The sequence below is a fragment of the Sus scrofa genome, chromosome 7 (assembly GCF_000003025.6).
Source record: "Sus scrofa isolate TJ Tabasco breed Duroc chromosome 7, Sscrofa11.1, whole genome shotgun sequence".
Lineage (NCBI taxonomy): Eukaryota > Metazoa > Chordata > Mammalia > Artiodactyla > Suidae > Sus > Sus scrofa.
Window position 1 is genome coordinate 65,944,336 of NC_010449.5, and position 25,504 is coordinate 65,969,839.

The 25,504-nt window shown below is 42.4% G+C and overlaps 1 protein-coding gene and 1 long non-coding RNA gene across 3 annotated transcripts in view; one reads left to right on the forward strand and one right to left on the reverse strand.

The window, feature by feature from the left end:
* Window positions 1-25,504, forward strand: part of LOC110261683 — a 258,687-nt gene that overhangs the window by 102,309 nt on the left and 130,874 nt on the right. The window lies entirely within an intron of this gene.
* NPAS3 (neuronal PAS domain protein 3) overlaps window positions 1-25,504 on the reverse strand; it is an 875,835-nt gene that overhangs the window by 19,350 nt on the left and 830,981 nt on the right. The window contains 2 exon segments of the mRNA XM_021099860.1: window positions 5,866-5,972; window positions 10,535-10,728. Of these exon segments, the coding sequence (XP_020955519.1) occupies window positions 5,866-5,972; window positions 10,535-10,728 (301 nt within the window).

The window sequence follows — 25,504 nt, forward strand, 5'->3', positions numbered from 1 at the left end:
TACTCTCCACTGTATCTTCTGCCATCTTGCCATCTTCTTTCAATGTCCAGGGACATTGTGTGCTTCCTCTGAAACTTCTCATCCTCCCTTTATTGCCCCCAACTCTGGGGCTTCTGTGTTTTGTTTGTACATCTCAATAGTCCTCACTTTATGCACCTTTTCAAAATTGTCTGTGGTCAGGCTGCCTTCTCTACCACTACGGAAGCTCCCTGAAGGTAGAGATCCATATATTATTTTGGAAACTTCACAGCAATACTGCCAAGCTTTGTGTGTAATAAGGACTCAACAAATGTTAGAAGACTTGAAGAGGGAAAAATATGACTGTTTCTACTCAAACTCATAGATCAAATTCATAGAAAACTATCAAGCTGAAGAAAAAAACCAAAGACCTCCTTTTCTTACAAGTTGCCTATTACTACTGTCTCTGATATTCAAAACTTTATATTTTTGTAACGAGGCCAATCTCTTTACCAAGTAATCACACTCATTTCATTTGAGCACTGAGATGCCCTCAGAGCAATTCACTCTTCATATTTTACTGTTAATGACATTTATCCAAAGGGGGTGGGGTGTGACTGGCGTCCTCAAGATCGTTGGTCAGTTTGTATTTTTACTCCAAGTGAAGTAATGCCTCCTAAATACCAGTGTAGTCAATGCTTCTCAAACTTTAACATGAATGCAAGTCAGCTGGGAAACTTGTTAACGGCAGATTCGGATTCAGTAAGCCTGCGGATTGGCCTGAAATTCTGCATTTCCAGAACGCAGTGGAGCAGGGACACTCAGCTGTAGTTTGGCTCTTGCTGGTCTCTATTCTCTGTGTTTGCCTGCTCTTGGACTTAAAAAAGCCAAAATCAACACTTGCCAAAAAAAGATGTAATAATATTCATTCACTCCTGCATAAAGACCTGATGTGATTTTTTTCTCCAGGTGACAGCCTTTTTAGTTCATGGACAGGCACACCGCGTGGGTTGGTTTGGCTTCTGAACAAAGTCAGACATGGTGGCTAGTCCAGCATTTCCTCTCATGCGAATTTTCATATTCATATGAAAGAAGAGGAAAAACCCATTTGCTTTGGGAAAAAGTCCAGCCAGTGATTGGGGGGCAGCTAAATCCCCAAAGACCCAGCCCTGAGAAAAGCTAAGCTGAGAAAATAGAAAGTCTCCTGTGCAACCTGCATTTGGCCCACTCATCAAACTTTATAACTTCTTCCTTCCCTCCCAGCTTCCTTTACTGCGTGAGATGACTGCAGCCCCAAATCAACAATTAAATTCCCCCTTTGTTTGTGTGGCAGATGACAAATGCATGGAGGACATCTTGTGTTGCCGAGGCAGGCAGGGCACTTACTTTGATTGATGCTCGGTTGTGGAAAAAAATGAGCGGGGAAGGAATTACAATGGAGGGCCTGGAGACTGGAAGGGGATATACTAATTAGTCCTGCATTAAGCAGTCGGCTTGCATTTGGCGATGAGACGCCTTCAGGAGGGAAGTGTGGGGGTTATTGATGCAAAACAGCATGGAATGCATTATGCCAGGTAACTGTGTATTCGTTTTGTTAGAAAAGTATAGAATCTTGTAATTAAGAAATAAACAGGCTACTGTATTTTTTTAACACCCCCTACCTGTACACATTGAATAAACTGTGCTTTTTAACTCTATATGATCTCATAAGCAAGCTGGAAGTTCCCCTCTCTTCTTGAATAACGCTTCCAGGGTTTGCTCATCCTCAGTACAATTCTAGGAAGGGAAAACTGCCTCCATTTCTATACTTTCTGGCTCCTTTAGTTCCTAGAGTTTCAGTGCTCCAGAGCCTTGAGCCTTGCTGCTAGAACACAGTGTAATAAAGAGAAAAGAAGTTCCCCTCTCCCAGGCCACTCTTGCCAGGTTTTAGAGGGTTGTTGCTGATGTGATCTGGGAAGGATACTAGGGGTATCTCAAGACAAATCCAGCATCTTCTATAGACAAGGGACTATGGACGGGGATGAAAGTGAAATACAAAGCATGCTTCTCTGGTTTAGCATTCGTGGTTTGCCCTTCTAGTGTCTGGGCAACAGGCAGAGGCAAAGCAGTAGACGGTTGTGCCGTTCTCATAATTTAAGAGTGACACGATGCTCTAGGTAATGGGAGTGAGGGACTTTAGGGAGACACGACTGGTCATCTCTAGGTCATACCTCCCAAGCAATGGAGAGGGTGACAGGCAAAGATGCTCAAATAATTACTAATATGCACAATTTAAAATTCAAACTTTGAAATGTTGACTTGGCCAGTTTGGCCTTGAAGAATCAATGAAGTTGGGTTCAGTGACTAGTGAGGTGGCTTAAAGAAAAAAAAAACACAGCAAAAAACTACACCAGTCTTTGGTCCTAGTGTGAAAGAAGAGGACCTAAACTCCCCTGGCATTAGAATTCCAGTAACTTCACTAACCCATTGTGTTGGTATAGATAATGTGATTGTCAGTGATTCTTTATGTTGAAACCCAGTAAACTATCAGGCGTCTCGTGTTAACCTAGTGGGAGAGTAAATGGTCCAAAGGTTTTGGTTCAATTTATCAGAGTTGTCAAATCCTGGCACAGCTGACTCCTGTTTACGTTTCTTATTCTAGAAACAAGTTCATCTATGGATTTACAGATACCTATCTAGGAAAATAGATCTAAGTGATAAAGATAGCATTTTGAGTTATCAAAGACTATTGAGTCTTTTTTTTTTTCCTTCAAGTTTTATCCATAAACTGGAGAATGAGACAGATATCAAAATATCAGAAGCACGATCAGATGACTACAACCTGCCTTTCATGGACAGAGCCAGGAATTGTGCCAATAGCTTGAGGAAGAAAAGCTAAATAGTTAATGCGGTTTATTTTTTAACCATCCTTTTGTTTTTGAATTCTGTCTTCTTCTTGAGCTGAATCCATGTCACCATGACCTTCTCCTGCCAAGAAGGCACAGTTGAGGCATCCTTCAGGAATAGCCTAGGGCTTTGGACGAGCTAGACGCTGTGCTGGCTCTTTGCCTTTTCTTTCAGTGTTTGTACAACCAAGACTTATTACATGCTCTGTCATTTTGTTACTGGGCTGGCTTTGGTTTGAGAATTAGGTAAACATCAGACATTCCATCACACAATTTTAGACTCAATCTTACTTTATAATGATGTTAATGTTTATTGTACAAAGCGAGATGCATTTGTATATTTTAGCATTTTATTTCAGTCACAGAATGCAAGACCTGACATTGGCATCAGTTTGATGTGTGTGTGTGTGTGTGTGGAGTGTGTGTGTGTGATTGAAGATAGTAAGCACTACAAGAACGCTGAAATTTCAATCTGATTAGGATCAAAATTCTTCAGGATCAAAACACTCTTTTTCCTCCCCCTACAGTTTTACTAATTGTGTGCTACTTGACATTGTGGAGTTATTCCACAGCGTGATAGCTAAATATGTGAAGTGTATTTTACTGTGCCGAATTATCAGCTCCTTCTATTTGTTTTTCATGTGTTTAAGGTTATTAAAAGAACTTAACATTAGAAGTCACGTGTATGGATTGAGAGACTGAACTCAATCATTGTTAGCAGGAGAAATCATAAAGCAATAGCCAGTATGTCAATATCAAGTAATGAAAAAAAATCAGAGAATTTGAAAGCATACCTCCCCTGTTTATTAGCTGGCAAGATACCAGAAAAATTAGGGTACTAGCACAATGGTGAATGGTAGATGGAGTTGTTTATTTTCAGCACTCTCAAATTATTCCGGGTACTGAAAATGAGATAAAAGTAGATCGGAAAGAATGGCATCAAACATATTTGTTGGAGACCTTTGCTTTATGGGAAGAAATGAACTGCCCTGGCTTACTGTTCCTGAGGAATTGTATTTCTTCATGCTGTAAATCAAATCCCAGAAAGATAGCGTGACGTTTTCCAAATAATAACAGAGGACGACAAAGTTCTTTTTTGTTAGCATCAGGCTTCCGAATAGACCTCGATTAAGATTCCAAAATGAAAAAGCACCACCCCCACAAACACACTTGGTCTATAACAGTGTCTTACAGACAGTATATCCATTTTAAAAGTCTGGATCTCTGGCATATATGGGTCCAAAAATGTATTCATAGCTTCCTTCCAAGATCCTGACTTTTCTCCATTTTCTCTAAATGCCCAGCTACAAAGAATCTGATGTTGCTGCTTTTGGCCATGCTTGGGGCATGTGGAAGTTCCCAGGCTGAGGATTGAACCCACACCTCAGCAGTGACAAAGCCAGATCTTAATCCAGTGAGCCACTGGGGAACTCCTAGAAACTGATGTTTCTTTTCAGGAAACCAGAATCATTCCCCACTCCCAATTAATTGAAAAGCCATCTGCTTCTGTGATCCCAACACCCATTTGTTCTTAGTGATAAGTGTGTTGGTTAAGTCTCTGGGGACTGATAGGAAGGCACACGCACTGTGTTGGGACTAGACTCTCCCAGAGCAGCCTTGTTGGCAGGTTTTTTCCCAGAGACCTAGTATCTACAGAATTTGACACTGCCTTTAGTTCTACGGCAGTGTTTCCAATGCAGGGTTCTAAACACAGCTCAAGATGCTCATACTTGGAGCCTTTGGCCAGTTCTCCATTACACTTTTGAAGATCTGAGTTTGAAATGGGTAAACAATGGCCAAGGGCAGGAAAGATTTGAAACAGTTCTCCTCAACCATGGCCAGAAAGGGAAGATGTTAATATAAAGGCCACCTGGCCAGTTTTACTCCATAAAAGCTTCTGCTTCCAGCTGTACCATCTCGTTTGTGTCCCCTCACATGTATTTAGGACTGGAGTTCAGAACTCAGTTTAGAACCTTCTAGGAATATAGTTGGCATGGCCCACATCTTCAGGAAGAGTCTACTGATGTTCATAAAAAGGACCTCTTTACAGTAGAGCACAGGAACTATCCAGTCTCTTGGGGTATTCTATGACAGACGATAATATAAGAAAGGGAATGTATGCATATGTATGACTGGGTCACTTTGCTATACAGCAGAAATTGGCACAACATTATAAATCAACTATAATAAAGATTTTTTTTAATAAAAAAGGACCTTTTGTTGGAAAAGGGCAGCCCCCTCCTAAGAGGTCCAGCAGTCCAGTACCCCCTGCCTGATGCAAGGTCAGAGCCCTGCTGAGTTTGATGAGCGAAAACTGCATGAGGATGCTGGTGAGCAAGTGACAGCTTGGACCCAGCCAGAACACTGCTAGTCCTGATTGGCTTAAACACCCCCATTGGTGCCTTGGAGGTGAACCTGCACGTCAGACTGGGAACAAGACTCAAAGAGCCAAGATTGGTTTCTCCCTTTCAGGAGAGGCAGGAAGCTCCACCTCTAAGTAACCTGCTTTCTAGAAACACAGCAAAAAGACAGTGTCTTTGAGAGCCGCAATATCCACACAAGCCCTCTGCCCGGGCCCCCGGCTTCCCCCTTGTTCCCATTTTGTGACTGGTCAAGCAGGAATTTTTCAGAGGCCCTGGCCTGGTTGAACTTGTCTTCTCCCACGTCCATTTTGAAACTGAGACCACACATTTCAGAGTGGAAGTCGCTCTCTGGAAAAGGAAAAGGTTGGGAAGGCACTTAAGACAAAGGCTTCCCCCATCACTTCACAGGAGAGAGGAAGTGAGAAACATAATACCCTGGGTGAGCCCCTAATGATCCAGCAATATCTCTGGGCCTGAGGTGCAATTTTCGACCCAATTCCAACATGAGCTGAGGCGATTTATGTCTCACTCATTCTCGCCACACGCTGACAGTCATCTCGAATGTAAGGGAGACGTGAAGGGGGAGATCAGCATGGGAACCAAGGGCATCCGAGGTAGATGCTGCCAGTCAGGTGGTCCCCACACATGGGGGTACTTACGGTCCAGGTGACTGTGCCTGATGCCCTCCACGTCTTCAGCGTGGATGAAGTGGTAGCATCTCTTCCCTACGATGTCTACGGGGGTCAGATCCATATAGTCACTAATCCTATGAAGAGAAGACACAGGCTGGAGATCAGAAGGGGGAAATAGGGAAACGGTCAAATGACATAGAAACAAATCTACTGACAAGTTTTATTTTACAGGGTACCTCTGAGGACTGGGCACTCAAGGAAAACCCTGTAAAGGGAAAATCATTTTTGGAGTTTCCATCACGGTTCAGGGGTAATGAACCCAACTAGTATCCAAGCAGCTTCAATCCCTGGCTTCCCTGGGTTGAGGATCTGGCATTGCCGTGAGCTGTGGTATAGTTTGCAGATGTGGCTCGGATCCTGTGTTGCTATAGCTATGGTATGGGTTGGCAGCTACAGCTCTGATTTGACCCCTAGCTTGGGAACTTCCATACGCCGTGGGTGTGGCCCTAAAAAGACAAAAAAAAAACCCAAAAAAAAAAAAAAAAAAAAAACCCAAAAAACAAAAAAACCCAAAAAACAAAAAAACAAAAAACAAAACAAAAAAACCGAAGAGAATCATTTTCTTTAACCTCAAACAGGCTTTTTCTAAAGTAGGAACAGGGCTAGATCAGGCAATTGTGGTGAAATAATTAGATAGGTTTTTCTTTTCCTTTTGTGGTATCAGAACACACATTCAGACAACACAATTCCAGGAAATTATTGAGAATCAGTAAGAATGCAAGATCCTCATTAGAGGCCAAGATAATTCAAGGTTACATAATAAAATAAAAACATGTTATGTTTATACCAAATGATTAGAGACACCTTTCATTTAAACAGATTGGTCTTCTATTGGGTATTTCCATGAAAAAGGGCTTCGACTGCTTCTTGGCACAAAGTCCAAATTGGCATTTCAAGGGATATAATTTAAATGCGAGACACACAGATGCCTGGGGGTATTGTCTTTTTCAGTCAGAGTCATTTGGGAGCTCAGCCTTCACTCCTGGCCCTTTTAACTGGGACTTTGTGGTGGATTCCTCACAGAAACTTTTAAACCATTTCGGCAGCTCTGCCAGGCTTGTGCTGGACCATGTGTGTGTGTGTGTGTCTGTGTCTGTGTGTGTGTCTGTGTGTGTGTAAGCCTCTATCATTGATTGTCCAGACGGTAACGTCCTCAGGCAGGAGCACAGAAAAACAGAACAAAAATTGGGAAACATGTTGGGGGAGTCTGCCCGGTTTACACAAATACGCTGAAATGCCCATTTCCATCCTCCCTGTCCAGGTTCATGTTTGTTTTGATCAGTCCCAAATAGAATATATCTTTTGTTTAACTGATTCTCTTTACTGACTCAGTGCTTTTTATGGTTTATGACTTATCAAATATGAAGTGAATCTTTAGCTCTGACACCTTTAAAAAACCCATGAGATCTCTTCCGAGGAGTGAGATCTGACCCCCAAGGCAAGGAAATAAGAAAACAAAACCCACCCAGAAGAATAAAGACTATAATGAAATACAAATCCCCGGCAAATGGATTTCTCCAGGTCTAGCCATTTCAATCATATTTTTGGCCAAACTAGAATTCTTGGAGTGTTTTCTCAGGGTTCTCTGGTTTTCTGGTACACAACAGGTTAGTTGGTGTTTTCCTAAAGCAATGAGCTGCTTTCCAAGCACAGTTTATACCTCCTTTCTGCAAATGTCAGAACAAGGCTGTGGTTCAAAGGCCCTTGTTGGTGTTTCTGGAATGTGCCGGCTTCCCTGAAAGCATCACATGTTGGCTTCGCCCAAGGCCGCCCCAGGCAGTGCCAAGGAGAATGGTCTGCAGAGGCAAGGATGAGGGCTCCTTTTCTAGTTAGCAATTCCCTAATTAAACAGTCCACTCTGGGACATGGCACTCCACACTTTAGAGAAGACAGTTCTTTGGTTTATTCTTTATTTGAATGAAATCCTTCCAAACAGTGGGAGCATGTCTATGTCCTCTCAGAGCCTGTAACTATGGTGAACGTGCCCAGCTCAGGGTTCAAGACCCTCTTACTGCATGGATAGAAAGCCCCAGACCAGTCCAGTGACTTCTCGTGGGCTCAGAATCCTGATGGCATCTAGTCTCCTGATCAGTGAAATAACTCAGAGTCTGGCTAGGGGATTAAGAATGAAATGACATGCACAGTGCCTGGCACACCACATGTGCTGTTCCCTCAGATCAAATAGGCAGTTACCTTTAACACAAGTCCTTTTAAATAATTGCCATCATCTTCTATGGGGAAATAATGCTGTATTACACTAGCTAATAAGGGGCTGTCGAATATATTTTTTTAATTGGAAGAAAAAAGCATAAATTGGGTCCTAGAAAATTATCTCTGTTACTAGAGTGGCACCATAAGGTACCAGGTCCACAGTGCAGATCTGAAGAAAGAATTAACCCATAATCAAGGGAATAAGAATTAAGTGATGGCTTGGGGACAGAACCATCCCTGGGAGTTAGATAAGTAAAATGAGGTTTTATTTTTGGGGGGGAGGCAGCGGTGATGGTAAATCTAAATCAAGGGAGCCGGGCCTATGTTTTCAAAGATGCAAAGCCACAGTTTATCCTTTGCGCACCTTCCTGGGTGTCCAGCATTGTCCATTTAAAATCAGAGAAGAGGCAGCTCTGTGGGCTGTCCTTGTGCTCTTTCATGGGTGCATATGTATGAAAGATCCCCTCAGTGGTTGTTCTGACCCATTCCTTTCCACTTAGCCTGACTTCCACAGAAAAATTAGAGACATTTTGCATCTGGCAGACTGGGGTTCAAATCTTGGCCTCAGTCAAGTCACCTGACCTTTTTCTCTAACCTGAAACTGCCTGTGGGTGGTGAAGACAGTGGCAACAGTGACTTCACAGAACTGTCTGGAAGCTCCTATGAGATAGTGCATCTAACAAGCTTTGCACATGGCCGAGGGTGTAGTAGGTGCCCACTAAACGTTAATGGTCTTTTTTGTTCCTTGTCAATTCCAGCTAATCCTTCTGGCCAGCTCATCTTTCCTGATACTCTGTGGCTATTATAGAATACCTTAGGGCCAAGTATGCAGTCATGATGATAAAAAGTTTTCGTAAATAACCACCAAAACTTGACAAATTGATTTGAGAGTTACTTATTAAATAATAGTGACAGGCTCATGATATCTTCTACCCCCTTGAACACTCAAAGCTCAGGTGCATAATCTTTTCCCACAGTGAATTCTTTCCTCTGAATCAAAGTCCAACTGGAAAGAGTATGCATTTCTAACTTGATCTCAACAACTTTAGTGCTTCCTCATGGACTGAATACAGGCTCTGTCTGTCTTCCTCTTGGCTGGGCCCCAGAGAGGTCAATTTCCTAAGCCACTTGATCACTCTGCTCTTTCATGTCCCCCTGAAGGCATTCATAAGACTCAGTGAACACATGCCGCCTTCATGCCTGATGATAATCTGAGCCACAAAAGCATCCCCACAGATTAATTGGGTAATGCTCCCCACGGCCCCAGGAATGGACGACATCACCAAGCCCCCTTCCCTCAGCCGACATGTGCCCAACCCGCCATCCACTTCCTGCACCAGTGATTTTTTTCTTCTTCACGTCAGTCTGATGATGGGCTGGTGACTTCTAGGTCAAAGGTCTGAAGGGGCACTGTCCCATTTCCTTGTCTCTCACTTGACACTTAATGGAAAAGTGAACTCTTTAAACCAGAGGCTAAAAAGTCCTTTTATAGGAGTTCATGTTGAGGAAGGGCTGCCAAGTCATTCTTAGGACAGTCATCTTTTTTTTTTTTTAATTTATAAAAGTGGAATCCTTAGGATTACAAAGTTTCATTGCATTGTCCTGCAAATTTCTACTTTTTGACTTTTTTCCTCTGGGGGCCTCACATTCTCATTTGTTCTCTACATGCTTGTGGACTGGATGTTAGTGTACCCTTCAATTCGTATAGGGAAGTCTTTACCCACCATGTTTTTCTGGAGGGGATTCTTTGGGAGGTAATTAGGTTAGAGGAGGTCGTAAGCATGAAGCTTCCATGATGGGATTGGTGTTCTTAGAGAAGAGGAAGCACAGAGCTCACTATCCCCTAGGTGAGGACATCGCAAGAAGGCAGCCGGGAAGAGAGCCCTCATCAGGGAGCCTAATCTGTACCTTGAACTTGGACTTCCAGCCTCCAGAGCTGTTGAGAAGGAAATGTCTGTTGTCTGAGCCACCAGTCTATGGTAATTTGTCCCAGCAGCCTGACCTGATTAGGACAAGATGCCGATGCCTGTGTGAACACCGACTGTCAGAAGGCTGGGCCCTTGCAATAGTCAGGAAGCTAGTCTGGTTGAGGCATCAGGAGATACCTTCTACTGCCTTGTTCTGCCAATAATATCTCAGTCTCGTCCTCTCTTTAGGTTCTTGGCCAAAAAAACAGCCTTAATTGTAGCCTATAGATGCCCAGGGATCCTAATTCATTCCATTGTTGTCCCTAATGTAAATCAGGGCAGCAGTGTACATTTTAGATAAAAAGCATGGTTGGTGTTAGTCCAAGCAGCCAGTAAAAAGAAGACCAGGATTTATAATGAGCCTCACTGGGGGAATAAAACCCTTCAGGTGGCTGAAAGCCCCAGCCGTTACAGACGCACAACACACAACAGGGCAAACGAAGACAAAAACGAAGTACCTATTTTCACAGTAAATGATATTGAGGTCCATATTTACTCTAGTGACGAACATATGGCAGTCAATTCTGACTTCATTGATCGTAGGTGGAGGCAAGGCATGAGCCACGACCACAAGACCCATGATTTGGCTGGGGACAGTCCTCCCGTGGGACAGCGACACCCTCAGTCGTAGCCGGCCTGTTATGTGAATCACCTATAATAGAACAGGAAGCACAGGACACAGTCAAAGGCACATCTGGGATGCAACAACGTTTCTCTGGGGAAATGCAAAATTGCGCCTGGAAGAGCCAGCGTTAGCTTGTATCTTCTGTAATCATAAGGGCTGTCAAAGTGCCCTCAATGTCCTCAAGGCAAGAGACCAAAGAGAAATAATAGTATACTTGGAGCATTTCTCAAGGCAGCATTATTGCCATGCTATTGCCATTTTCAGGACTGTTTTTTTTTTCCACATTTAGAGGCAGTTCTTAAGCAGATAAAAGGACAAGAAAGTTGAGCACCGAGCTGCAAAAAGAAACGTTTGCATTATTAGCCCTTATTAATGGACAATGTCTTTCTCTCTCCAAATTTGTACTGAGTGGGATTCCGTGGACACTTCCTTTAAGAAGCATGGCTCAGAGCTTTCCTTCATTCTCCACAAGCCAAAGACTCAAGGAATAAAAATTTCAGTGGAAATGGTAGAAGTGGGTCCTTTTGAGTATAGATATTCCATGGGAGGCAGCGCTAAGTTACCGCTACATGGAGCACGGTGCTTTATCGTGGTGCCCTCTGGCATTGAAGGTCAGAGGATCTTGCTCTCTCACTTGCCCCTTCCACAAAAGTAGGGTCAGGAAGACTTGCACCATTTTGGTGGCAGCTGAGAAGTACTTGCTGAGACAAAGAAGGGACAATACTGGGCTGTGATTTTTGGTTCCTTAGCCAAAGTATACCATAGATAATCCAGGCCAGCCAGAACCCAACAAAGTGGGTTCATCATCCTCACATATTTTAGATGATATTATCTTTATAAAGACATCTTTTGGAAAAGTTCCTTTGTTTATAAACTGAACATAGGAGAGGGGTTATAGTGTTAGTTCCTTAAATGATGTTCCAGAGAAACAATATCAGCAAAGCTTAGAAAGAGTAAGGCTTTGTGTGGCAGTGCTTCAGGATGATGGAAGACAGGTATGCATGTGTGTGTGGTGGTTGGAGATGCATATGAGTATGTGTACACTCTAGCTGTGTTCCTTGGACCCTGTGACAGTGTGGGGGGCCCTCCCAAACCAGATTATAGAGGGACTTGTCACCATTCACTGTACCACGAAGGTCAGTTTACTAGCTAGCTGTGTTCCCATGTTGGGCATGCCTCCCCAGATGCACCCAGAGCAGCACACCACCTTTTGAGAGTCTTCTTTGCCCTTGTCGCCATAGGGAACTGAAATGGGAAGTGAGTCTCAAGCCTCCCAGGAGCAATAAGAACCAGCATCTGCTTTCCTTCCTAGGGGCTTGACTGATAATTCCCTTTTCATTTTGTTTTTGTTTCCTTTAAGTTATTCAGTTTTCCAAAAGCAAGCCACATGGCTGTCACTCAGGAAGCAGGATCAAAGCTTACCGGGGCTGCCCTTTGGAGCCCTGGCTGTTCTAAATGATACCTCTTCCCTGGCGCCCCCCAGGTCTGAGCCCAGAGCTGTGGACCTGGAAACACCAACAAGGAGGAAGATTATTTAGGTTATTTCAGGAGCAGTTTTTTTGACCACCCACAATGAAGTTGACGAAATTCATCCTTAATGTACCTTTGCTTTAAGCTTTGGTCAGACGAGCTACTTTATGAATATTTGAAAACATTCCTAGAGGCAAGGATGCTAAAACATCATCACAGACACATATTTTTGCAAGACCTCATTAACTAATAAAGAAATAGCTAAAAGAAATGGGATTAGCTTCACAGGAGGGGTGTTAACAGGCCCTGGTCCTCCTCGCAGCTAGGCTTACATAGATGCTCATTTATCATTATCTGTCTGGTTTTATCAGGAACACTCAGCTTCTTGGAAAAACACAGATCTATAAATGCTCGGGAAAACACACACCCAGAAATGATATGTTAAATCAATCCCCACTTTGTATTCTCTTCCAAAGCAATTTAGAGGCCTCTGGGCTAGCAAGCATTTTGGGAAGGCAGACAGGCAACGGGGGGAGTTGAGTGCATGTCTGACCTTCGACCTCCTCTGGCTTTGCTCATGGTCCTGGAAGTGTTGAAGGAAGGTGGGGGAGGTCAAAGGTTGGGTCAAACTGGGGCCTAGATTTGCCATCTCCTGATTTTGTTCTCCTGAACAAGCCACTCAACCTCTTTGCATCTCAATTTTCTTTTCTGTGAAATGGGGAAAATAATGACTATTCTGCAGTTATGTTATGAGAATCAATTGACAGAACACTGTAAACCAACTGTAATGGAAAAAATAAAAATCATTAAAAAATAAAAAAAGTTAAAAAAGGAGGTAGTGGAAGTAAACACTTTTTAGATTGTAAAGAAATCTACAAATTTCATTGGAATTCTTTCTGCCTTTAAAAATGTCACTTAAATGATAAGGATAAGGACCAGTTATGAATTTAATCTTGATCAAAAGCCAAATAAATAATTTTTGAAAGATCATGCCATTTCATATTTGGGAGAATTGGGAGGGTCTATGTTAGGTCATTCTCCCCTTAATTTTTTAGGTGAGGAAAGAGACTCTGGAATGTTCATTCCCTGACCAGAGTCATCAGGTCTGGAAATGGCAAAAAGGACCTAGAGTCCAGGTTTCTAGGTCTTGTTTGAGCATCATTTCAATCTTGCTATGCTTGTACACATTTTCTGAGCATAGTCCTATTGAACAAAACATTAGATGTTTATACCAGCTGTCAATTTACTGTCTTAACTGTATCTGAATCTTTGAAATGATTTCACTTATAACCAGAAGCCCAAGTTATCTGAAAAGTCTTTGAAAAAAACACAAACTAAGAAGAGAAGAGAGGGATAAAAAGACTAAGAAAATTACCAGTGCAATAACTAAACAGTTGTCAGGTAATGTCAGAGAGTGTGTTTGTCTGTGTGTGTATCTGGGAGTGAGGGAGGGTGGGGTTGAAAGAAAAGGGATATCTGTTGGGTCTCATGATTAATGTTGGCATTTAGGTTAATGCATTTTCCAAAATCCATTCCATAATGCCAACAGTTTTTTTTTTTCTTCCATTATGTGAAGTTAGGTTCAAATTTTAGAAACTTGTCCAACAGGATGGATCCAAATACTGATAGTTGATTTTTTTCACTTTGTAGTTGTCTGAAGGCCTGGGGTGCTGAGGAAGGAGCATGATCAGGAGAGCTGGATTCAAATCCTAGCTCTGGTGCTGTACAGCCACTCAGCGAGGATGCTCAGAGAATTGAAATGACTTGTAACTTTCCAGGTCAGCTTATTAGAGTTTGAAAACCTAGTGAAAAGAAAACAAGTACTCTGTAAAGGTATTATTTGTTTTCCTAATAAGGTCCTCACAGGGCATTTTATTGGTTTTTTTCAGTTTCTAAAAAATATGCTGGCAAGGGACCTTGATAGGAGCCAGATAGAAACACCAAGATGGATCAAATGGAAACCTGTTCTCAGAGAGTTTATAGATGACACAGTGGGAGGAAACATAAATCATTACTTGTAATACAGCAATATCGGGAGATTAGCCAGTGTCTGATCAAGAAAGTGGTTTTCCATCTTGATTATGTGACTGAATCACCTGTGAAGTTTTGTTAAAACATGGATGCCTGGGCTCTATCCTCCAGAAATTCTAATTTGGTAGGACTAGGCTAGAGTCCAACATTTATTTGTTTTTTAGAGCTTCAAAGGTGGTATCTTCCACTGGAGAATATCTGCCTAATGGGTTTGAAGGTCTATCAGTGGTCCTCAACCTTGCTACACATTGGAATTGCCCAGGGAATCTTTAAAAGTCCCTAGGTCCAAGCTCTATCCAACAGCAGATAAATACGGACCTCTGGGATACAAGGCTGCTGAGAGGATTAAGTGAAAATGTATACAGAGTGCCTAGGTTTATGCTGGGTACACTGTATACGCTCAACAAATACTATTTTTAGTAAGTAACAAGTGTGCACCATAAGAAAGGAATAGGATGAGATCTTTGGGAGGTCAGCATGGGTAGAAAATACTTTTGACTGAATGGATCTGTAAGGCTACAGGAAACTGCCATTAAAATAAGTTGCTGTAAGATATAATCATGGAATGGCAAAACGGGTTCCAGGTAGAGAAAAGAACTGGATTATAAAAGAGAAACATAAAAGAGAACCTACTGGCAACACCCAGGGCTTCACAAGCATTTCAGCTGGTGTCAGCAGAAGAGACAGAGTGGGCACAGTGCAGGCATATACACAGTAGAATTGGTAATGGGACCTGGAGAGAAGCATGCTGATTCTATGCCTGTCTCATAGGGCAATGATGATGGTGGTAGACTAAACGGTAACTGGGAAGGCAGGAATTGCTGATAAAGGGATGGGAAAAATACAAATGCTGTGGACATTTGTATTTGAGCAGCCTGGGGAGATCCTGTGCAAGGTGTCTTGGGGATAGTTGGAAAAAGGATCTGGGCACCTAAGAGATGATAGTTGAAAGCATGGTTTTGAAAGACTTGGTTTGAATTTTGTGCTTTTGTGTGTGTGTGTGTGTGTGTGTGTGTGTGTGTGCATGCGAGCGCGCACGCACGTGCACGCTGGACCTGATAGTTAAAACCAAACAATTCAGGAACTCCCTGGTGGCTCAGCATGTTAGGATCCAATGTTGTCATTGCTGTGGTATGGTTCAAACCCTGGCCTGGGAACTTCCACATGCCATGGGCACTGCCAGAAAAAAAAAAAAAAAAAGCAGCAATCAATTCAATGGAATTACCAGCAAAGAGAAACCAGATGAGAAAAAATGAAAGCCTTCCTTCTACTCCTGCTCATTGAGTATCTGAAGGCTAAAGAAAGTTCTGCTTTGCTCTAACTTGAGTTTCTCTTACATTGTTATCTTACCATAATGATGACTTTTGTTAAAAAAGTGAATATTTCTGAAAACTCTAAGTCCTCTTTTTCTCCACCCACAATTCCATTCTGATGTAAATGCCATGTTTGTCACATCATTCCCAGGCCCAGTGGTAGCATTACAGAGAATGGGATGGCTTTCTTGAGGAGTTAAGTAGGTGAATAAGAAATGATTTTGAATATAAATATTATAAGCCTCAATATGAACATGATGTCAAGAACCATGAAACTATAACATACTTTATTTTTATATAATTTTAATTTTTTCCCATTACAGCTGGTTTACAGTGTTCTGTCAATTTTCTACTGTACAGCATGGTGACCCAGTTACACATACATGTGTACATTCTTTTTTCTCACATTATCATGCTCCACTATAAGTGACCAGGCATAGTTCTCAGTGCTACACAGCAGGATCTCATTGCTAATCCATTCCAAAGGCAACAGTCTGCATCTATTAACTCCAAGCACCCCATCCATTCCACTCCTTCCCCGTCCACCTTGGCAACTGAAAGGCTATCCTCCAAGTCCATGATTTTCTTTTCTGTGGAAAGATTCATTTGTGCCATATATTAGGTTCCAGATATAAGTGATATCATATGATATTTGTCTTTTTCTCTCTGACTTACTTCGCTTAGTATGACAGTCTCTAGTTCCACCCATGTTGCTGCAAATGGCATTATTTCATTCCTTTTTATGGCCGAGTAGTATTCCATTGTGTATATATACCACACCTTCCCAATCCAATCATATGTCGATGGACATTTGGGTTGTTTCCATGTCTTGGCTATTGTGAATAGTGCTGCAATGAACATGCGGGTGCATGTGTCTTTCTTAAGGAAAGTTTTGTCCGGATGTATGCCCAAGGTGGGATTGCTAGGTCATATGGTAGTTCTATGCATAGTTTTCTAAGGTACCTCCATACTGTTCTCAGAACAGTAAAAGCCCCACCATTGAGCATTAGGTCATAGAATTCTGCAGAACTTAGCAAAGACTTTAGGTATCAGCACATGATTCTTATCCTCCACTTGCTATCTGAGGAAATGCTACCCCAGCCAAGCTATGTGACTCTGACAATTTGCCATGATTACCAGAACAGAAATCAGTTGTAACCAGTGGAGTAGAAATTACATTGAATTGAGATCTGGTAATTATGGCAAATTGCCAGTCATATAGCTTGGCTGGGGTAGCATTTCCTCAGATAGCAAGTGGAGGATAAGAATCAGGTGCTGATACCTAAAGTCTTTGCTAAGTTCTGCAAAATTCTATGACTTAATGCCCAATGGTGGGGCCTTTACTGTGCTGCAGGACTACCCTACCACCTACCCCCCTTACAATTATGTGGCAGGGGCAGGAGTTTCTGAGTATGGCTACAAGTTAATAAGAGTTTAAGATGTGATAGGGGTTTATGGGTCATATCTGAATTGGGACGATGCTTTAGTTTTGGTTTTGGCCAATGCCTGATAAAAACTGCCTCTGTGCTCTAAAGGTTTGTTATTGTATTTTTTTTTTTTTGTCTTTTTAGTTTTGCACCTGCAGCATGTAGAAGTTCCCAGGCTAGGGGTCAAATTGGAGCTGTAACCATCAGTCTACACCACAGCCACAGCAACTCAGGATCCAAGCCATGTCTGCGACCTACACTGAAGCTTATGGCAATGCCGATCCCTAACCCACTGATTGAGGCCAGGGATTGAACCTGCATCCTCATGGATACTAGTGGGATTCTTTTCCGCTGTGCCACAACAGGAACTCCAATGTCTTAGTATGGTCTTAAATCCACAATTCTTCCAGAGAGACTTCTGAGCTAAAAGATTCTTTGCCCCCGAGTTCAATTTTATATAAGAACTCAATCCTCACATTTGTTTTCATTGTTTTTTATTTTATCAAAGACCTGTAGAAAAATGCTACAGCCTTTATTTTTCTAAAAACTTTACACAGCACTGCCCAGACACCAGTCACAGAGAAGCAGAATGCACAGTATTTCTGAGTTGAGATCCCACCATCTTTGAAAAAAAATGTCCAAATTAGCATTATTCGACAGCCCCACATTAAAGAAATCATTGTTTGACTTTTTATTTTTCTTCTCTGACACAAGAAGCAGATATGTGTGGTAAAGTCAGTACATGTCTGGGGAGTTTAGGATGAGTGTGGGATTGTTACCAAGCCATGTTTCTTGGACAAATATATATTTCTCTTCCTGCCATATGCTCCTTTCCGTCGTCTGTTGGTGATAAACACTTAGATGTGCTCCACTAATATCTTCTCATTATAAACAAGCCCATCAAAAAGACCTTGATAAAACCTCCCCTCTGTCAATACTTAAGGAAAGAAAGTCTGTGACGGGAAAATACATCTGGAAGCTATTCTCCATTCTTTCAGGAAGAAATCTCAGTACTAGTCATAGAAAATATTTCCTTTATCAAAGGAAGTGCTAAGTATTATGTGCATTATTTTCCACATATAATGTAAAGTACAGAATAAGGCTAGGCAAATAGAGGAACCAAAAAGGCTTCAGGCAGGGAAAAAACTATGATTCCCTGGGTTTAGTGCATCTTCAGAGACTTTTTTCACTTGTCCTTTAAGGGGATCCAAATTTACCTTAAAAATTAAGCTTCCTTCTGGCACTCTGGTCTTTTTTCTTTTATCCCCTTGGAGAAGTCTGGTTCAGCATACAGATCTTCAAATCACTAGCTGAGGTGGGAGAGGCAGCTAATTATTTTTAAGTGACAGGGGCTTTGAGGTGGCCCAAAACCTGCTGAAAGATAAGGGCTTAACGGGGTCTTCTAAACCTAAACATCTAGCCTACAGCCTAACAACTTAATCTAAACCAGTGTGAAAATAGCAACCTCATGTAAATTATTTCATGCAAATTTTTAGGGAGAGGGTTTTCCTGCATTTAGACTGTATCAAAGATTGGAGAAACAACCTAACCAATAGGTCTCTCTGTCTCTGTCTGCCTGACTCCTGCCACCTAGGTTTTTGCACAGAACTTGAAAAACAAAGAAACAATTTAGCTGAGACCAAGTACTTGTCCATGGAGGCAAACGCTATGGCTAAGAGGGCACATAGCTGAAGGAGGTGCCTCTGGGCCCTGTGAGGGGCTGGAGAAGAGCAGAATGTCATTTTCCTCTCCAGCATCTCAGATTTTAGTTCTAGAAACTGACTCTATTCTAGTCATCTTTGTTATAATTCACAATGGGACTTCAGCACCTGGGGATAAGAAAAAACAGAAGAGGGAAAGTTGACTTCTCAAGGCAGAGGTGAGATTGAGGGGACAGGGAGGTTTGGGAGGAATGAGGTCTCAGCAAGGAACAGGTGAAGATGCAGGCCTCTGCTAGGGCGGGGGAAGGGGGTGAGGATGCAGCAGGAGAAGTGGTCCTGAATGTCACTGTCACCAAGGTATGGAAGTGATAATCAACTCAGAACCAGGAAGGCAGATGGGGCTTTCTGGGAGTTTGTCCCTAAGAATCTTCGTACGATGATGACTCTTTGGGATAGGGCAGGATTCCACTACCTAAGGCTAGTGGACCAGAAAGAACTGAAGCAAGTTTTAGATGGGCTCAATTAAGGGCAGCTCTGGTGGTGGAGAAGAAAGGAGGTGAGGCAGAGTAAAAGGGAAGTGTCCAGGTCAAAGTTAAGGAAGAGGAACCCAGGCAGAAGCCAATCCTATTACGTGAAAGGACTACAGGCAGAAAGTGTCAGTCCTCAGGGGTTCCATTCAGTTTGAATGGAAATGAGGGGGGCAGGAGCAGGGATGTAATTGGAGCATGATTGGTTGATACTTGGTCTGATGCTTCAAAAGACTCACCAAGGGTCAGCTGAGGAAGTGGGCAGACCTGAAGCTGCTGGTCTAAAGCTTGTCAAGGCTCCTGTATGGGCTGTACTGTGGTGCTCCCTCCCTCCAGCTTCTTGGGGGAGGTGGAGCTCTGCCAATCCCCTCCCCCTCCCCCAGCCGGGCCCCTGGCTTAGCTCCTGATTAATTCAGGGGGATCCTGCGAGGTTAACCCTTAATTTGATGGCTACAGTGGGGAGCTTGAGAGTTTTGTGGTAATTTATCACCCTCAGTTGTTTTTTTTTTTTTTTAATATATAAACATTTTCCAAGGGAACACATAAAAAATTATTTTTAAAACCCACATTTAAAAAACATTAGCTACAGCATTCTATTCTTACATGACTATATCCTCCAAACAGCAATTACTTCTCATCCATCTCTCTTAACCAACTTCAAATATATAACAAAAAATATAACTACAGTTACAGCCTCAGATTCTCAAAATATGGCCTGACTCCATATTTGTTTCCTGCTCCCTTTGGAGAAAATAGTCTTTCTTCTACCAGAGATAAGATTTTTTTATTGGGATAGTTTAAGCTGAAGAGATTTCCTTAACGAGATTATGTAAATGTATGCCAAAGATATAAACCGCATTTTCTCAGAGAGTGGAACACTTCAGATATCATTTAATCAAACAGGACCAGGGGTGGAAATACCTCCATAAATTGTTAAGGGGCAAAGCAAGACGGCTGAACTATACTCATCTGATCAAATTTCATTTCATTCAGTTACTTTATTAAAGTCTCCTAGAGAAGGACAGAGGACCATTGCACCTCCATGGAGGGCAGTGTTTTTATTTCTCTATCACTCGATGTGGGGGAGGTATCACCCCTCACGCCCTCCCAGGTCCCCGGTGGCTTAGTACCACCGTCTTGAGGGTAGAGAGGCAGTTTTTCCCAGTGTAACAGGCTGCAATTGTATTTCTGACATTAAAAAGAAAAAAAGAAGACTCAGAGCTAGTCTAATGCCAAGTAAGGAATAGAAACTGTCTATTCCCATTCTCATTTCCCTCCCCCCCAAATACTATGTCATATTGTATCTTTTCTTTAGAACTCATGAGCTCCTATCAGCTACTCCTCTCTTCCTCAGTTGCAGAGGATGCAGAATTAAAGACAATTATCCTATAGAGGGGGAGACCAGTCCTTGTGGGAAGGGCAACTCTGCTGTCTCAGGAGCTGAAATGTATTTTAAAGCAGCCATGCCCTTAAAGGGGAAACACACACACACACACACACACACACACACACACACACACACACTTGTATTTCTGCTAATTTGACAATTTGAAAATGAACAGATGGGTCCTAAAGATTTTGAAAAAACCCAAACCCCCAAACGCCCAAATATAAACATTAAACTCCTTAAAGGTCAAACCTAAACATGATCCCTTCCCAGGAGACTATAGCAGGTATCTGGGACCCTTCAGTAACGTAAGAACAAAGAATTCTCAGGCTAGGTCCTTTAGATCTACTCAGTGCAAAACCCAGAACCCACACTAGGAGCCAAGACTCCTCAGTTTTTCTGGCACACTCCAGCAGCATGGGGTTCTGTGTGTGCTGCAAGGACCTGCTTTCTCTGCATCTGCTTCCTCACTGGGAAAGCGAGTATGCCCACTACATGGGCTCTTAAGACCCTCCCTTAATGTGGTGTCTGTTGAATCTGCTGTTTAAACATGAAGCTTTGACCCATCATCAAAGCCCTAAACCTCTGTAACTTTCCATCTCTCTTATCTTGGTTTCCATTCTTTGTGAGGCCCGGATGTTACGTGTTTGGCATTGATTAGCAAAGGACATTTTCTTAAATCTTGCTCAATCGGCCCTCCAAACACTATAGCTAATATTTTATAAGGGCTGCTTAATTCAGTCCTAAATTTCCTCCCTAATGAGAAGAATTTCTAGTAAGGACATGCCCCTCAAAATGTCCTGCTTTATGCAGTGAATGACTCCCCACCCTGTCAAATCTTCTTTGGGTGCAGTGTTCCAGAAAGACCACCTCCTGGAGCTGGAGGGGGCCTTGCAGAATGACCTCATGCAACCGCCCACTTTACAGACGTGGAGACTGAGGCCTGAGACTGAGAATGCAAAGCCAGTGAGAGGCAGTAGCAGGAAGAAAACTGAAGTCTCCTTTTCTCTCGCCCAGGCCTCTTCCAGTCTTCAGCAGTTCATTTCAGAGGATGCATTCGTTCCCTTCCACTTTTTCCTCTTTTGTTTTTCCAAATGTGTTTCTATCTCTATATAAATAACTCGATCAAACTTAGGATTTTAACCTTCAAAAGCCCCCGTGGCACTGACATGGGTTATTATCCATTCAGCATATGCAATTCAAAATGCTCATATGACTTTTGTGCGTGTCACCAGCTCATTTGCTGCATTTGGTTTATTCAGCCATGATTAGAGATAGTCATTTACAGTCACACATTTGGAAACTCTTTAACAAGCTTCTAGCAGTTTCCTTTCCAGAGCTGTTTAAATAGATGAGGGTGTGGTGTCAGCAGAGACAGCAGTTTTCTCCATCCTACTGATTATCCCTGCTATTCGGATGTCTTTATCAGGACTTCCATTTTGTAGAAAGGCTTTCAAAAAGAGAAAACAGCCCAAAGATGCACATTCCAGAGCCGATAAGTCATCATTTCAGGAAGACTGACTAAAAAATTAAAATTGAAACCACCACACTATAACCTGAAAGTTCTTTGAAAAAAATCCCCCTCCCTCTTTTTATTTTAAAGAATACTTTTTGAAGTAATTGGCACAAAGACTGTTCTAGTGCAGATTGCTGCAAGTGTGCTCTTGGCAAGAACATCATAAGCACTAGAAAAACTTTAATATGCTCAAGAAGCCAAATACAAACTGACATCAGGAACTCAAGTGTGGGAACAAACAGGGGAAAAAAAGAGAGCATCTCAATTTAATACAAACCTACATACAAAGGGACCAATTTCTCCGATTCATGGTTTAGCATACAATGCAGCTGTCCTCTGAGTGAATACAGAATAGTTATACATAAGAAATTAGAATTATCAATTCGAGGGAATTTCTCAAGAGTCCTTTTGATATGTAATAATGCAACTATGATGCCTAAGAAATCCAGACATCAATGCATTAAATGACATCAGGTTGCAATCTATTTAGAAAAGGAGGGTTAAAACATGAAGACACGTCTCTTTGCTTTGACCTCTGGAGCAGAGCCTCGGCAGGGAATCTCAAAATGAATAGCTTTACCTCTACCTATAGCCTGGCTATCTATGTCTTTATAAGTTTGAATACCTGTAACACAGGGGGGAAATCATTCTAGAAGCATCTCCTATGTGGTATGAAACAGGAAGAACTGTGGACTTTTGCACTCTGCAGGGTACAGGCAGAGTCTTGAATTTCTCTTTACACCATCAAATATAAGATGAGAACTATTAAAAAATTTTTTTTCCTTCCTCAGGTCACCATCATCTTTGTTATTTTATGGTAAGGGATTCAAGGATTTGGAGATTTTCTGCATCTTTCTCCATCCACATTTCAAATTTATCCCTCATTGTGACCAACACTCATTTTACCCTGAAACTGAAAAGATGGCTCCATTTTCACAGTCTTGCTAAGTAAGATTTCTCCTGCAACCCCCCTGGAGTTCAAACGTGCTATAGTTTTTTTTTTTTTCCTTCTTGGGGAACGTTTGAAGTCCCCTTTAAAAATAATGCCTTGAGGATATTTTTCCCTAATACCATTTAAAGAAACTTGAAAGCATATGGCTCTCGGAGCGCGCAGGGTTCTAATGAAGTAATGAGCACCACGGCTCGGTGCAGACTTCTACCAGGAGTGCCCGTCAGTCTACTGCATGAAGGAAAATTCAGCAGAAAATGCCTTTCCTCCACCTGCTGTGTAAAGGCTTAGGGAGCCATGGTGCCCAGGTGGTGACTTTTACCCTTTGAAGCATGGAAAGTGGTAGGAAGGTGGTGTCAGGATCAGAGCTGTCAGTGGCAAAGCAAATCAAGCTAGTTAGCTTGGAAGGCAACTCCAGACAAATATTCCTTGGTCGGTTGTCAGCCTCCATTCATGGTGTGGGAGGAGAAAATAAAGTTTCTTTAGAGGGCTCTATTTGATGTAGTCCCTAGCAGCTCTGCCATTACCTTAGGTGATTCTCCACACAGCCAGCCAAGACTAAATAAAACAGAAACATGGGATATTAATGCACTTTCCCTGCAACTGGGAAGAGCATGCTGTTCTCCTGCAGTTTTGCAGTGGATTCTCTAAATCCATCACAATTAAAATCCCACTTCTTCAGGCACAACCTCATTAGTGCTGAAATATCACATCTTGAGCTACTTCCTTGGGATTTTAGCAAAACAAGTAATGATTCTTTTGATTATAGGAGTGACTGGTGCTATCATGACTGCCAAGTAAGTATGCAAGTGTTTGAAAGAACCAGCATCAGCACTTGAGGTTTTTTGGGTTTTTTTGTTGTTGTTTTTAATTCCTGCTTTGGTTTAGACAGACATAACCCCCCACCCTCACCCCTTACCCATTGTATTTCCTTCTCCATAGCAATGGGGAAGGGAGGAATGAGATGAGAAGTGGGCTCGCAGGGGGGTGAGTGACTCGGGTTCAAGGCCAGGTGACTTTCTTTTTCCTGGTCTCTAACTGATCAGATAATGCTTATTGAATGTCCAAAGGCTCCCCCTCAGCTTCCAAACTGCATGATTTCATTCACTCTACAAGTGTCACTGAGATTAATATAGTGCCGGGCACTGCTTTTGGCTTGGGGGATTCTGCAGTGGAAAGGATACACAGAGGGAGCGTAATGGGAAAAGAGAAATGTTTCTGGCTGATGTAAATGGCTGCTCTGGGGGCCTGAGTGGAAGCAGGCAGGCCAAATAGGAGGCTCCCATGGAGGTCCAGGTGGGAGAGAAGATGGTAGTCCAGGAGGAAGTGATGGGAAGTGGCTGGGTCATGGACACACTTTGAAGGGAGAGTTGATGGAATCCAATGATGTATTAAATGTGGCTCTGAGGTCAAGAGTGGACTCAAAGGACACTCCTAAGCTTTTGTCCAAAGCCCCAGGATGGAAATGGAAAGGGCTGGCAGATGGCGAAACATTTTGAGGGCTGGGTTTTGTTTGAGTCCTGTTAAGGTTGAGAAATTGTCAACACTCAAGGGAAGATTCTGCAGGATGTAGAAGTTTAGATGTACTTCTTTAGTCTCGTCTCTTTTTTTGCACAATTTAATCAAATCTATATGCTAAAAAAATAAATAGCTCTAGAAATTGTAGGCATTGATGACAAATGCCATTGGCTAATGGGGAAATTAGTGATGTGCCTGTTCCAATCCCTGGTTTTTCATGTCCATGCCTGAGAGGACAAGGCAGGGACGTTCTGATAAAGCACACTGTTGAATCAGGACTAAAGACAAGCATAGCGGGCCAGGGAAATAGCAATGATAATGCTCCACAGTTACAAACCCCATGAAGCCTGAAGACACTTTCACAAGACCAATTCTCTTCTTCATAGAGTTTCTTAAAATGTTATGAAGCATCTGTCTTTTCAAGTGTGGGGAACAAACTTCAAAATCCAGGCCGGGAGACTTAAAACCACACATCCCTGGCCAAGTTCGGCCTCAGACAGGAAACTAGAGATGGTGCTGTTTTGAAGGAAGTTCACATTTAACGTTCTAAGAAGGCAAGCCCTGTCCCTTGGCCCTGCCACATCCCACTTTGCCTGAACTCTGGAAGCCCTAAGTTTATGATGAGACAGAAGACAAGTTATAGAGGTTCCTACTGGCAGAGAACAGAACGGGCAAATATGTAAAGAATGCTGGTCCACACAGCCACAGCGCTCCTTTCAAAAACACTCTGTAGAGGACTGTGAGTTGCACACACTCCCAAAGCAGTGACCTTCTCCTAGAGCCACCAGAGGACTGCTGTTTGCATTTGATTTCCTTAATCCTGCTAAAGCAGCAAAGGCGGCTTAGGTGGTAATTTATTTATAAGAAATGATAATAAAGCTTCAGCAATTTGAATGCCATGTAAAGAGTGGGAGGTAGAGCGTACAGAGGCAGGATAGCCAAACTTAGAAGTGAGCGTTATGACAACTTTTTGGTTTATCTACCTTTGGAATCAATTTTGTCAT